Source organism: Heptranchias perlo, chromosome 8 (genome assembly GCF_035084215.1).
Source record: "Heptranchias perlo isolate sHepPer1 chromosome 8, sHepPer1.hap1, whole genome shotgun sequence".
In the NCBI taxonomy this organism is placed as follows: Eukaryota; Metazoa; Chordata; class Chondrichthyes; order Hexanchiformes; family Hexanchidae; genus Heptranchias; species Heptranchias perlo.
In genome coordinates, this window is record NC_090332.1 from 11,199,343 (window position 1) to 11,214,155 (window position 14,813).

General features: G+C 42.4%; 1 protein-coding gene across 8 annotated transcripts in view; it reads right to left on the reverse strand.

The window, feature by feature from the left end:
* Positions 1-14,813, reverse strand: part of sdccag8 (SHH signaling and ciliogenesis regulator sdccag8) — a 263,176-nt gene that overhangs the window by 139,250 nt on the left and 109,113 nt on the right. For all 8 annotated transcript variants that reach the window (XR_010963604.1, XM_067988650.1, XM_067988651.1 and 5 more), the window contains one exon: positions 2,236-2,378. Coding sequence is in view for 7 of the 8 variants with exons in the window: in XM_067988650.1 (XP_067844751.1) it covers positions 2,236-2,378 (143 nt within the window). In the remaining variant the exon portion in view is untranslated. The remainder of the gene's footprint in view (positions 1-2,235; positions 2,379-14,813) is intronic.

A 14,813-nucleotide genomic window follows, 5' to 3' on the forward strand; every position in this document is an offset into this window, starting at 1 on the left:
CCAACAGATGAATCCACTCATCAACAACTCACAGAATAAGTCTGTACCTAGATGAGTAGCCTCATCTGCAGTATGATGATGGTTAATTACTTTTGGAGTTCGAATTTGGGATACTTTTTTTTTGTACAGTTTCTCAGAAGAAATATTTTATATACCCTTGATTGTCCAACATAATGAAGGGGACCCCTAGTAAATAATTGAAACTGGCAGATAATTGAGAGTCCTATATTTTCCCATTTTTTAAAACAAGGTTACTCATTTGACTGCTGGCAGCCTGATTCCTGCTGGTTCTTATGGAAAATACTTGTGTGTTCTTCCCCCCACAAAGACATCTTTAGAAGAATCAATAGTTCAGAATAGGGGTGACTAGAGGGAATATTCACGATCAGTGGATTTACTTTTCTGGCTGATTTCAATGTAAGATTGTTCTCTCTACATGAACATGACAGAGATTCTGACCTGGTCAGACTTGATGCCAGACCCAACTACTACGGCTCTCCTGACCCAGCCCCAATTGCCATGAACACTGTCGCAGATAATGGGGTGGAGATGCCGGTGATGGACTGAGGAAGGAGAAAATCTCCGAAAGCTTGTGAATTTAAAATAAAATTGCTGGACTATAACTTGGTGTTGTAAAATTGTTTACAATCAGCAGATAATGGGGTACACGGATAATGGAATGCTTGGATTATCAAAGTCATACTGTATATATTTTGTAACTAATTTTGCCAATAAACTCAAATAATTTATTGCTGCCATGTTATTTTGATGGTTATCGTAACGCCAGAAATATTAGAAAAGAGAAATGCAGCAGTCAAAACATTAAAGTGCCAACAGGTTGTACCATGGGGTTTTTGGATTTACATTTGCACCATAATTCCCCACACTATTAACTTCTCAATCTTGGCCACATGGCCATGGAATGGGCTTTGTAGGTGCAAGGCTTCTTAATGCAGAGGAAGAGAAAATTGGAGGCATAGTCACAAATGGGACACTCCTAAGCACGGCCAGCCAGCAATTAAAGAGCGGATTTGGCGGAGGCTGAAAGCAGGTCATCCACCCACCCTCTCCTCTATAGGTGTTACCTGGCGTTGGAAGCTCCAATTGGCAGAATATATCCTAAGAAGAACATGTAATCCAGAAGATAAATGCACCACTGTACTGAGCCATACTAACTATATACTAAATTAGCTGATCTCAGCTGGAGCAGCAGTAAGGATACTGCAATTGCCCTCAGCACCTATAAGGGAGAAAACAATTAGCTAGTGTTAAATGCGAGCTTGCTCTTCCTTTCCTGACTATCCAATGCCCTCTGTTAGAACTACTCCTGCATGGATGTCAGGCAAAGGCAGGAATGGGTTTGGCTGTGATGATCTCACATTGACCAAGAATAATCACTTGGACAAAATGCTGGAGAGTAACCGAAGTGCAAAGAATGATACCCCAGCATGATTTACTGTGTTCAGGAAGAGGGGGACGGTGAAAATACGAGGGAAAATCATAGAAAAAAAAACTATTGGAAAGAAAATTCAAGGCTGAGGATTTTATGAAGGCTGACTGAACCTGAAATTGGCTACCATAGTGAAGGGGCATTGCACAGAGTCTCTACTCCATCAAAATGTGATTCAATATAGGATGTTTGATTACTGAAGTGTGACTTAACTCATTGTGACTATGTCAGTCACGGATCGAGATGTAGTAGTTAATTTAAATAGGTACTGTAGCTGTTGGCACAAAGAGGAAAATAAACAAAGGTTTACAAGTTAACAAAAAAAACAAACAAAAATGATTATACAAATGACTTACTCATCCTGTTATAACAACCTCTTATTAAGACCATTTATCATGATACAATATTGTACGTTGTGCTGTTCCCCACATCATTACAACTCAAACTGACAGAATACAAGAGATCTTAGAGTAGAAAAAAACAAAAACCTCAGAACATCTGGTAATCCCATCACCCGTCCATATGTTACAAACATCATGCTGCTTTTCCCTTAAGACAGATTAGAAAAATCATCACATTTGGTTTTCTATAATTACATACCTGCAGTTTGGTATTTTAATAGCTTCACCTGTTAATACCGCAGCAATTAGTAGGCAAAAATGTGAACAGTTGGTATTGCAAAGCACCAAAAATATCTGTAAAATGTTTTATTGCCTGCGGTAAAAACAGGCAGCTTGATGCTGGCGTTATGAAGTGCCACTGGCAGATAACAGGATTATTTGTACCTGGTGAGGTGCAGTTGGTGCTCAGATTTGCTCAGTAGTTCCATCAGCTTTAGACATTCATCCTTCGCTCTTGCTGCATCCTGCTGGACATGCTCCAAACGGCATTTAGTTTCACTCGTTTCCAGCTCAAGTTTCTGTAGCTCCTAAAGAAGAAATATAGATATGAAACAAATTCCAACACAACAACAGTCCAATCTGTAAAACCGTGATAGGTGAAAATCTCAGTTAAGTAAATAGAACCGCACTGTTTGTCACGTTGGGGGCACTAGAAAAAAAATGTAATTTACGAGATTTTTAGCAGTCAAAACTTGATTGTTGTTTTAATTATATTAACTTTCAGGACTGCAGCGATGACTTCCCATCAAATGAAAATCAAGATAATAGGAATTCTAAAACATAGCCACTTTTGTTTTCACCAACTATATGTACAGGATAGAAACCACAGACCAGTGAATATTCTCAGCTAATTCTCCCAGTGCAGTGTGATGGAATACTTTCAGCTTATTTAATCAGTGAAAAGAACTTATTACTTTCAAGCAACTCCTATCTTTACACACTCTTCAAATGACATGTTGGACTCATGACTCAACCAGCTGATTTATGTCTAAGGTCCTGTCACTTTATTGATTTAAACTCTTTTTTTTCCATTTATTACTAAAATATTGTATAATCTATTTACACCATAGCCAAATTCAGGCATTCAAATTACAACTTAGCTTTAACAAATAGCACTTTACATTACAGTTTTAATTGTGCTGATTGGAACGCAATGACTTTGTCACTGTGTAAATCAATCTACTATGTTGTACACTCAGGTACACAACATTTCATTTTCCCCTCTTGTATAAGTCATCAATATTCTAATATCACAGAGACTAGTCAACCTAACTTAAAACCAAAGGTGATGGTCAAAATCAGAGCCCAAATTTTCAGATACTTGATTGAGGACTGAGAGAAGGAATAACCTAAAATGTCAAAAGAAAGTGCACAACAACAGTAATTTTGTAATTCTGTAGTCCGTCACTATCAATTGATGTTTCAAACTAATATCCAGGGACAAAAAAATGCTGATTACCATTTGTTTAATGGAACCACTTGCTGACCAAATCCATAGTTAACATGAACCAACAGATTGCCAGTGACAAACGAGTTAATTTATATTATTTGATGATATATTTTGTGCTCCTCAAGCTGGAAACTGGAATGCTTTACCACGTTTTTCCACCTGTTGTCAGCATTAAACATTCCCAGGTTAAACGTAGTTTGGCCCATATATCAAAATAAAGCTTCAGCCATTCTGTCCCTACTGGATGAGCCGATCTCTTATAAATATTTTCCAAATTCTTGCAGTAGAGATGTACATACCAGCCATCACTTCCTAGCCCAGCTACATCTCCTTGCAACAGCGTAACCTCTGACTCATTGTGGGCATTTTGTTTTAATATAAACTTTTCATCCAGCATGACATGCTTCAAAGTGTCACACTTCATTACAAATTCAAAGCCATCTTTGTTACATAGCTTTCCTGGGAAAAAAAAACCTTAAGAAAAAATTTGAGAGTTCACGTACAATCTAGTTTGGATGTTTCATACAAAAAAAATTCAATTTCCTTTCACTGCTCCTAAAAATGGCTTCCCTCGGAGATTCTGTCCTCCTGAATTTTCCAGTGAAACGTAGGCGTACTAGAGGGGTGAAGCTTACAAACAGTAAGTCCTGGCAGCAACTCTAATTTGCCAGTCTGCTGTCAAACAGAAAAAGAAATTCTGGGAGCTGTAGGCATGGGTGCATGCTCGAAATGTTTCTCCGCTCGTTGTGGAGTCTTTTCAGCTGGTGATGAATCATAGAATGGTTACAGCACAGAAGGAAGCCATTCAGCCCATCGGGCCTGTGCCAGTTCTTTGTAAGAGCAATCCAGTTAGCCCCATTCCCCCGCTCTTTCCCCATAACCCTGCAAATTTTTTCCCTTCAAGTATTTATCCAATTCCTTTTTGAAAGCCAAGATTGAATCTGCTTCCACCACCCTTTCAAGCAGTACGTTCCAGATCATAACAACTCGCTGTGTAAAAAAGTTTTTCCTCAAGTTGCTTTTGGCTCTTTTGCCAATCACCTTAAATCTGTGTCCTCTGATTCTCGACCTTTCTGCCAATGGGAACAGTTTCTCTTTATTTACTTTATCTAAACCCTTCATGATTTTGAACATTTCTATCAAATCTCCTCTCAACCTTCTCTGCTCTAAGGAGAACAACCCCAGCTTCTCCAGTCTATCCATGTAACTGGAGTCCCTCATCCCTGGTGCCATTCTAGTACATCTTTTCTGCACCCTCTCAAAGGCCTACATATCCTTCCTAAAGTGTGATGCCCGGAATTAGACACAATACTCCAGTTGTGGCTGAACCAGTGTTTTATAAATGTACAACATAACTTCCTTGCTTTTTGACTCTATGGGCCCGATTTTAGCACCCGCTACCGGGTGCGTTCTCGGCGGGGGGGCCCCGAAAATCCCGAAATCCCGGAGCGGGACCGGATCGCGCCTCGATCCCGCCCACATCCGGGTTCCGCGCTGACGTGCGGAGGTGCGTGCGCAGCCCGCGCTGGTGGGAATCCCGCAGGCAATTAAAGCCAACGGGATGCCACTTGAGTGTATTTACTTTGGTTGTTCAGGTCATTAACTGACCTGATTAAGGGACTCTGTGTGATTTTGGATAAACATGGGACTGTTTCACACACTGGGGGAAACAGTCCCAGTTGAAATGGACGTGTTGCAGCCGTCAGCCTGTGGCAGCTGCAAAGGTCCATTTGACAGGTTGGGGGCGGGAGACCCTCAGCCATTGCAGGAGGCCGCTCTGTCATTTGGGACAAAGTTTGGCCTCCACCACCCTCCTCTTGATGGTCGAAGTCACCAACCTGCACACTTACCCCGGGGTCCGGAGACATGTACCTACCTTGCGGACCACCTCAGATGTACATCTTGCGGATGGGGGTCGCCGTAGCTGCAGCCATGACCTCCTCGGAGGGCGAACGGCATCACCAGCCTCACCAGCCTCGCCATCCACGCCGTCCACCTCTGACACGTGGAGCTCCACAACAGAGTGCTGTGACACATCCACCTGTACAGCAGGAGGGAGGGCTACCGCAGAGAGAGATGAGTCGCAGAGGGCACTACCCTCGCCACACATTCCACAGACCGAGGCTCAGCCTCCTGGACCTCTCTGAGCAGCAGTGCACACGGAGGCTCAGAGTCACTCGACATGTCGCCGTGGACATCTGCAGCCTCTTTCATGCCGAGCTTCTCCTGGCTGTCCCGTGCACCATCTTCCTACCTGTCGCTGTCAAAGTCACCACTGCCCCCCCGAACTTCTGCTCCACAGCCTTCCAGGCTGCAACCGGGGACATACCCGATGTCTCTCAGTCGTCTGCGCAGAAGAGCCCTGCAAATACACCTACACCCACTCTGCAGTGACACACTGGGTGGCATCAGTGGTGGGTCCTCATAGGGATACCCAGGAGCGGGCATTATTGCACAAACCGGACAGGATTCGCGAAGACATGGCAGTCGTGGTGCCAATATAATGTGTGATGTGAGTTGTTCTTTAATTCAATAGAAGTAAGAACCATGACGAACCGTCAAACACCCTTGTGCATCCCCTTCATGCTCACGACACGTTTGCCTTACGCTGCCTACTGCACATATGTGATGCATGCCCTGTGGCTGCAGCACAGGTGGTGGCAGGTTGAGTGAGGCTGGCCGTGAGAGAGATGCACGAGAGGGTGAGCATGGGATAGAGCCATGAGATTGTATGAGGATTGGGTTGCGTGGTAGTGGCGGGGTGCGTACTCGCGAGGTGAGTAGGTGTAGGTAAGTTGAGGATGAGGTTTGAGTGGGTATGAGGGGTCATGTGACAGAGTAGTGTTGGCAGTGCCGAAGGAGATGTGGGGTGGGGGCAGTGTTGTGGCAGGCGGAGTGTAGGGGAAAGACTACGTGTTCTCACTGTGGCTGACCTACTGAGGTCATTGGAGCGCCTCCTGCACTGTATGCAGGTGGGCGATATGTTGGTGGCGCAGGTGACCCCCTCTGCCACCTCGAGCCAGGCCTTCTTGGTGGCAGAGGTGGGCCGCTTCCTCCCGCCCGCCGGGGGGAAGATCTCTGTCCTCACCCCATCTAATGATACCTGGGATGAGGCATCATTAAACTGGGAGCAGCCTTCCCCCTGGGCTGCTCCATGCTGTAATTTTTGCTGTTTGTGGCAGCATCTGTCAGTGGAGGACTGCCCCTTTAAATAGAGCGCCTCCATCTGACAGAGCTTACTGCGCATGCGCAGCCCGCCCGAGTCGCAGATCAGCATCGGGGAACCCGGAGGAGCAGGTCAGTGGATCCAATTAGTGTGTTGCCTGCTACGATCGCGCGGGCAACCCACTAATTTCACCGGGCGCATTGAAAACGCGCCCGCTGGCCTACCCGCCGAGAACCCGCACCCCTGGTAAAATCGGGCCCCATGCCTCTATTTATAAAGCCCAGGGTCCTGTATGCCTTTTTTAAAACTGCTTTCTCATCCTGTCTTGCCACCTTCAAAGATTTGTGCATATATACCCCCAGGTCTCTCTGTTCCTGCACCCCCTTTAGAATTGTATCATTTAGTTTATATTACCTCTCCTCATTCTTCCTGCCAAAATGTATCACTTTGCACTTCTCTGCATTAAATTTCATCTGCCATGTGTCCGCCCATTCCACCAGCCTCTTGAAGTCTATTACTATCCTCCTCACTATTTACTACACTTCCAAGTTTTGTGTCATCTGCAAATTTTGAAATTGTGCCCTGTACACCCAAGTCCAAGCCATTAATATGCATCAAAAAAAGCAGTGGTCCTAGTACCGATTCCTGGGAAATACCACTGTATACCTTCATCCAGTCCGAAAGACAACCGTTCACCACTACTCTCTGGTGCCTGTCACATAGCCAGTTTTGTATCCATGCTGCCACTGCCCTTTATTATTCCATGGGCTTCAATTTTGCTGATAAGCCTATTATGTGGCACTTTATCAAACGCCTTTTAAAAGTCCGTATACACATCAACCGCATTGCCTTAATCAACCCTCTCTCTTACCTCATCAAAAAACTCAATCAAGTTAGTTAAACACGATTTGCCTTTAACAATTCCGTGCTGGCTTTCCTTTATTAATCCATACTTGTCCAAGTGACTACTAAATGTGTCCCGGATTATCGTTTCTAAAAGCTTCCCCACCACCGAGGTTAAATTGACTGGCCTGTAGTTACTGGGTTTATTCTTACACCCTTTTTTGAACACGGGTGCAACATTTGCAATTCTCCAGTACTCTGGCACCACCCCCATATAGGAACATAGGAATAGGAGTAGGCCATTCAGCCCCTCGTGCCTAAGGAGGATTGGAAGATTATGGCCAGCACCTCTGCAATTTCCACCCATACTTCCCTCAGCAACCTAGGATGCATCTCATCTGGACAGGGTGACTTATCTACTTTAAGTACAGCTAGCCTTTCTAGTACCTCCTGTTTATCAATTTTTAGCCCATCCAGTATCTCAACTATCTCCTCTTTCACTGTGACTTTGGCAGCATCTCCTTCCTTAGTAAAGACACATGCAAAGTACTCATTTAGTACATCAGCCATGCCCTCTGCCTCCATGCGCAGATCTCCTTTTTAAGAATGATGATTCTTAAAAACCCTCTAAACTCAAGCCTCAGGCTTCTTAGGGAGGCATAGGCCTCTGATGGAAACCATTGAGGGATTTCAAATACAGAATATGCTATCGTATGGATATGTTTAATTATTTTGTATTTTTTAATGCCATTATTTTGCTACAAACTTTATTCTAGTAGTCCTCACCTTAACAGAGAAACCAAGATGGCAGTCAACAATATTTTCAAAAAGTATTTAGAGCAACTTCACTGACTCACTGACTCCTCGCTATTATTTTGCTGATTGCCAATTTACAAATGGAAGTTGTTTGATGCTGTTGATTGGTACTTTTCATTCCCGCTCGCTATGTATTGATTGATAAATTCCATAGCTGTGATTTATCATTGTTTTGTGTTTACAAAGTTTCAGCTAGCGAGGTGCAAGTGTGGCACAGAATTTTACATGGATTTACTGGGTGATGTCGAATTATGACACAGGAAATATGATGGATGCAAAACTTTTATATAGTAAAATAGATGAGTAAAGTTTTCTGAAATGCACCAGCCATTTTTATGAACAAACTCAGGTTAAGCTTGACTTTGCAAACAATAGATCAGTTAGATCCTGGCCATAGCCAAAAGGCTTTTCATCGTAAAGTATAATAATGGAAAAACGGCATAACCAGAGCAAACATTGCTTCAGCCTTGAAGGATAACCACAGCAAGCATCACCAGTAATGCCATAAATTAACCTTAAATTTGATTTTGTATTGAATAAATGCAGTCTAGAATTCTGAGTTTACAGGAGAGATGTTATCATGGGTTGAAATGAAGAGCATTTCATTGAGAAATATTTTGTAGTTGGCTTTTGGCAGCAAGTGCGAAGCTATAAAGTATTGTTGAAAAGATACCAGTAAATCATAAAATTCTTTGGAGGTGCAATAAGGAGAAAGTAAAGAGCCAAATTTAGCGAAGACTAGTTTGGAGGGAATTGGATTGAATGTATAGGCTTGCAAACTAGTGCATTGGGATCCTAGGTAGCCTGTGAGATCATCAGATTTCTGTCCTCCTGGGGCTGGGCATACCACATGCTGTGAGTACAGAGTCTTGAGAATTCTGTATTCTTCATTTTTTCTCGATTTGTTGACTTACAAAAAAAACGTTTACGTTCATGTATACTAATAAAACACACTTTCTGCAACATAGCAGTTTTCTTCTGGGAAGTTGATACTGTCTTTTGGAAATTAGGAGAAGAGATCTCCAGAAAAATTCAATATTTGCATGTGGATCCGTGGCAGTATGTCAATGTTCGCAGAGGATCCCCTATGCAAAAATGTTTGAAAAGTAATGATCTTGTGGTTCTTCATCTTAGTTAGTCAACTTTCCCTTCAGATTTTATTTTTTCTGTTTCTTAGTACCAGGCTAAGACTACAAATATGCAACTGAAGGATACATTTTAAAAAAACCCTGATCCAAGAATTCCAATGTATCAAATCATTTTCCCTTCCCCCCTACTGTATGGAATTCCTGACCCAAACAGTCCTCAATTATCAGCAACACACTAAGCATAGTCAATCTGCTGCCAAATGTATCCACAGAAGGCATATTTTACAAGTCTAATCATTTTAGTGTAAAATATATGTTTTTGTTAAGTGTTTCTGCTGTGCTTGTTTAAATTAAATTCCTGAATGAATCGTTTAATGGGCTGTGGTACAAAGATTTGCAAATTGTTTTTTTTATCTGCAGTTTACAGAAATCCTGATTCAAATATAATCCTGATCTCGGCATGGAATTTATTTTATTTTTGGCAACTAATTATGTATTTATCAGGATTCAACCGTACTGCATGTTAGTGAAATAAACTATCGTTGACAACAGCACCTCAGCTCACCGACCATCTAGGTACACTGTTCTTGTCTTTAAATTCCCCAGGCAAAGCAATGCCACCAGCTTACTTTCTGATTATTGGTTTTAATCTTTTAGTCCAGTGTAACTTGAAATGAGTACTCCTGTGTAATTCAATTCATAGTACTGCACAGTAAACAGTGTAAATCCACTTGATACTACCTCTTAAAAGCAATTGAGGGAGAGTGCAGTATAAATACCACTTGGTGTATTGGTGGTGTTACAAAGCCCCTTCCTCTTTTCCTCTTATCCCATGTACCCACACTGCAGTGATGACTTACCACCAGTGAACATTTTTAGGAACAAGAAAAGGCTATTTTACCCATAACTTTTTGATTGATCTGAAACTCACCGTCCCAACATATCCCTCAGTCCTGTATTTCTCCAGAAATAACTGTAGTTGGCTCTTGAACCCATTAACTTCAATGACTTTTCCCAGTAATTTATTTTCCAAGTCTTCTACCCTTTGTGCAAAAATAATTTCTGCCCCACCTCCCTCTTCCAAATTTCACTATATGCCCCTTAACATTTGAATCTCATTGGCGTAGAGATCAACTTACCTAGATTATTTTTGTCAATCGCCTTTAAAAGTGATAAATAGCGATAATTTATTATAAATAAAAACAGAAAATGCTGGAAACACTCAGCAAGTGAGGCAGCATCTGTGAAGAAAGAAACAGAGTTAACGTTTCAGGTCGAGGACCTTTCATCAGAACTGGAAGAAGTTGAAGATTAGATTGTTTTTAAGCAAGTAAAGAGCCGGGCAAAGTTGTGGGGTGGGGGTGGAAAGAACAAAAAGGAAGGTCTCTGATAGGGTGGAGGGCAGGAGTGATTTAAACGACAAAAAGGATGACGGTGCAAGGCAAGGAGGGTGGTAATGGGACAAGTAAAGAAACTAAAGTTGGTTTCGAGGAGTTGTAAATGGCAACATCAGAACCATATGGTATGTGGAGGCTGGTGGGGTGGAAGGTGAGGACAAGGGGGACCCTATCATGGGTTAAGGAAGGGAGGGGAAGGGGTGAGGGCAGAAATGCGGGAAATGGGATGGACACGGTCGAGAGCCCTGTCAACTACAGTGGAGAAGAATCCTCAGTTGGGGAAAAAGGAAGACATATCGGAAGCACTGGTATGTAATGTGATATCGTTAGAATAGATGCGATGGAGATGGAGAAATTGAGAGAATGGAATAGAGTCCTTACAGGAAGCGAGGTGGGATGAAATGTAATCAAGGTAGCTGTGGGAATCGGTGGGCTTATAGTAGATATTGATTGACCGCCTATCCCTAGAAATGGAGATAGAGAAGTTGAGGAAAGGAAGGGAAGAGTTGGAGATGGAATATGTAAAGATGAGGGAAGGGTGGAAATTGGAAGCAAAGTTGAAGAAATTTTCCAGTTTGGGGCGAGAGCAGGAAATGGCACCGATACAGTTATCAATGTACTGGAAAAAGAGGTGAGGGAGGGGACCTGAGTAGGACTGGAACAAAGAATGTTCCATGTATCCTACAAAAAGGCAGGCATAGCTGGGAACCATACATGTTCCCATAGCGACATCTTTTGTTTGGAGGAAGTGAGTGGAGTCAAAGGAGGAGTTGTTCAACCTAAGATCAAGTTCAGCCAGGCAGAGAAGGGTGGGGGTGGATGGAGACTGGTTGGGCCTCCGTTCAAGGAAGCGGAGGGCCCGCAGGCTGTCCTGGTGGGAGATGGAGGTGTAGAGGGACTCGATGTCCACGGTGACAAGGAGGCGGTTAGGGTCGGGGAACTGGAAACTGTTGAAGTGGCGGAGGGCGCCTGAAGAGTCACGGATGTAGAATCGGAAGAGACTGGACAAGGGGAGAAAAATATAGAGTTGAGATAGGGAGAAATAAGTTCCGTGGGGTAAGAACAGGCTGAAACGATGAGTCTACCGGTGCAGTCCTGTTTGTGGATCTTGGGAAGAAAGTAGAAGCGGGCTGTGCGGGGTTGGGGGAGGAAGATCTCCAGAGGAGATGGGGTCAGTGACGGTCTGGGAAACTATTGCTTGATGTTCGGCGGTGGGGTTGTGGTCTAGGGGGAGGTAGGAGGAGGTGTCGGAGAGTTGGCATTTAGCCTCTGCAAGGTAGGGGTCTGTTCACCACACAACAACAGCACTGTCCTTATCAGCAGGTTTAATGACAATGTCAGGGTTGGACCTGAGAGAACGGAGTGCTGCAAATTCAGGGGTGGTAGGTTAGAATGAGTGAGGGGAGTAGAGAAATTGAGACAGCCAATGTCACGCCGGCAGTTCCCAATGAAATGATCAAGAGAGGGTAAGAGGCCAGAGGGAGGGATCCAGGTGGAACGGGAATTCTGAAGGTGGGAGAAAGGGTCTGCTGTGCGGGGGGTGGGGCAAAGACTCCTGGCCAAAGAAGTGGGCGCGGAGTTGAAGGCGACGGAAGAAGAAGAAAAGCTCAGCATCGTGTCGAGCTCAAAATTAATTGAGGTGGGGATGAAGCTGAGGCCTTTGCTGAGGACTGATCGTTCGGGGTCAGAGACAGGAAGGTCAGAGGGGATTGTGAAAACACGACAAAGGGTGAGATTGGAGGGAGGGATGGAGTCAGAGGAAAGTGATGGGGAAGAAGGATCAAGAGGAGTGTTGGTATCCAAAAGTTGTTGAAACTTGCGGTCCTTGATAATTTTGATCTAAAAAAAAGTCAGGCCTCGGCTGCATATGTTGAATATGTTGGCTTATTCAGTGGCATAATCCCTAAATCTCTTTCAAGTCAAAATTAGGATCTTGCCAGACTCTTAGAAGGAAGCGAGGGCACTGTCCCAAGTAAAAACAAAAGGTCAGTTGCGCTTGCAGATTTAGGATACTCCAGATTATATCATGAATGTGTATCCAGAAAGGTCGTAGCTTCTCACAGTGCCAAAACACATGGAATGGAAACTATTGTGATATACTGGATAATGGGAAGTATTTTGAAACATTTCTATTAAGAATAATAGAGGTATAGTGAGTAGGATGTACAAATTTTAAGTTGGATCATTCTGGTATTTTGTGAAGCTGGATGGGCTCAGGGCCAGATGACATCCTGCAAAATAAGATCAAGTCAACTCCCAACAGAGATAGAAATGATTCTTAGCAGTATACATGTCTAAAATAACAAGTAATCAGCAGAGACCAACTTGGCCACAGTATTGTTATCAAGAGATATAAAGTGGACAGCGCTTGAGCCAGCTCGACACTACTAACGGTGGAATTAATAAAATGGTGAATTTATAAAAAAATAAGAGTATTAATTAAGTTGCAGAAGTTGGAACAAAGCTATTAGGGCATAATTGTTAAAGAGGTTGTGTAATCTGCATACTACAATCTGGGGATCAATACTGAAACCCAGACACTCGAACCCAGGTTGGAGATGGAGCTAAAATATTACAAGCCTCAATTCTGAATCTCCTGCTCCGATCTAGTGAAGCATTATGCTGGTGGTGGAGCCTCGCAATTTCTGTCCTTAAATGTTTAGGAGAAATCAGAATTAGCTCAGATTGAAGACAAGGGACACAACAGAAATATTTACAATGCTCTCCCAATATTTTGGTTTTAAAAATTATATGTAGAAATATATCTAGAAATTGCTTCTTATAACTAACAATATACACACAAAAATATTACACATTTGTTAAAACAGAGAACATTGTTTTTCAGCTAAAACATCACTGATCAGCTAACCTGGTTATAAGGGTCTCAGCTGTTGCTTAAGCCCTTAATCCATATTTTAGCTACAAGATCAGCATCCAGGAGTGGGGAGAATGCTGATCTCTCTTCTTTTCAACTGCAGTTGGCCAAAGAGTGTCCCACCAGATACATCATCCAAGTTCATCTCTTCCATTCAAGAGACTCAACATGGCAGGACTCCACAAGCTGTTTTATCACCAGCACATATGAAGATGTCAACAAGCTAGATGGGAGATGGGAAGGAGGGGGAAATACTTTATATTGAAAGTACTTCTCCCTTGAGGTCTATTACTGTTTAATCATTTTGAGGTAATAATTGCATTTACCACATATTTGATTAGAAGTATTAATATACTAGAAAATTTTCAGTTAGAATTATATTATGACACAGTGGTACTCTGCTGCTTTAGTTAACAGGCCAACAATTTTCCAGCCTTATTGCTGAGTTTAATAAACACTAGAAAGGCTTAGCAGTTTAGCAGTTAAGGCTGCATTAACCATCTGACTCCCTCCCAAGTATGTGTTGACAGTTTTATACTGATTATATATCTCTCACACCACATCTATAAATAGAGAATGAAGCAACACTTCACCATCCCCTCAGAAAGCCAAAACACCACATTATTTTGACTGTGTCGAAAAGTTACAAGTCATCCAATCAAAAACAGAAAATTCACAATGACCATATAAACATAATGAGAAAAAAAACACCCACACAAGTCCTCAAATGACTCGTTCCTTGCCCTTTATGATTGCTCATTGTGCATGTGAGGTAGAAAGGAGGTCATCTAACAGTATTAAGAACTCTTTCTCTGCTGAAGAATGACATCAACAAAGCAATACTGGAGCCCAAAATTAAAACACTTAAGTGGTCAGCTCACATGCATTTGTGATTGTAGCTCCATCCCAAGCCTCGACATCTCTTATCTTGATGAGGACAAAATTCACATAAAATAAGATTATGAGTAAATATTGTTAGTGCAGACTGGTAGTTCCTGTGTCATTTGAGTCTCATCGCTTATGTCAGAATGCCAAAGGATGGAGGTCCTATGCTTGAACTGTAACTCCACAGATACTTCATTTATCCACAATTAGGACTCAAAAATAAATGTTAGAAATAAATAAGCAAATACAGAATTTCTTAAATAGAGAAATATTAACTAGTTGAGTAACAGTCGTAGTTACTAAAGAGAGACCGGCAAATATTGCAAAGAAATTAATAACTACATTTGGAGCATGTGTAAGCTGATTCTTAGAATGAAAGCTTTTATTTTTAGGTATTTCTTAATTTGCAAGACATCAGAATTGTATTGCCCTGTGCTTGACC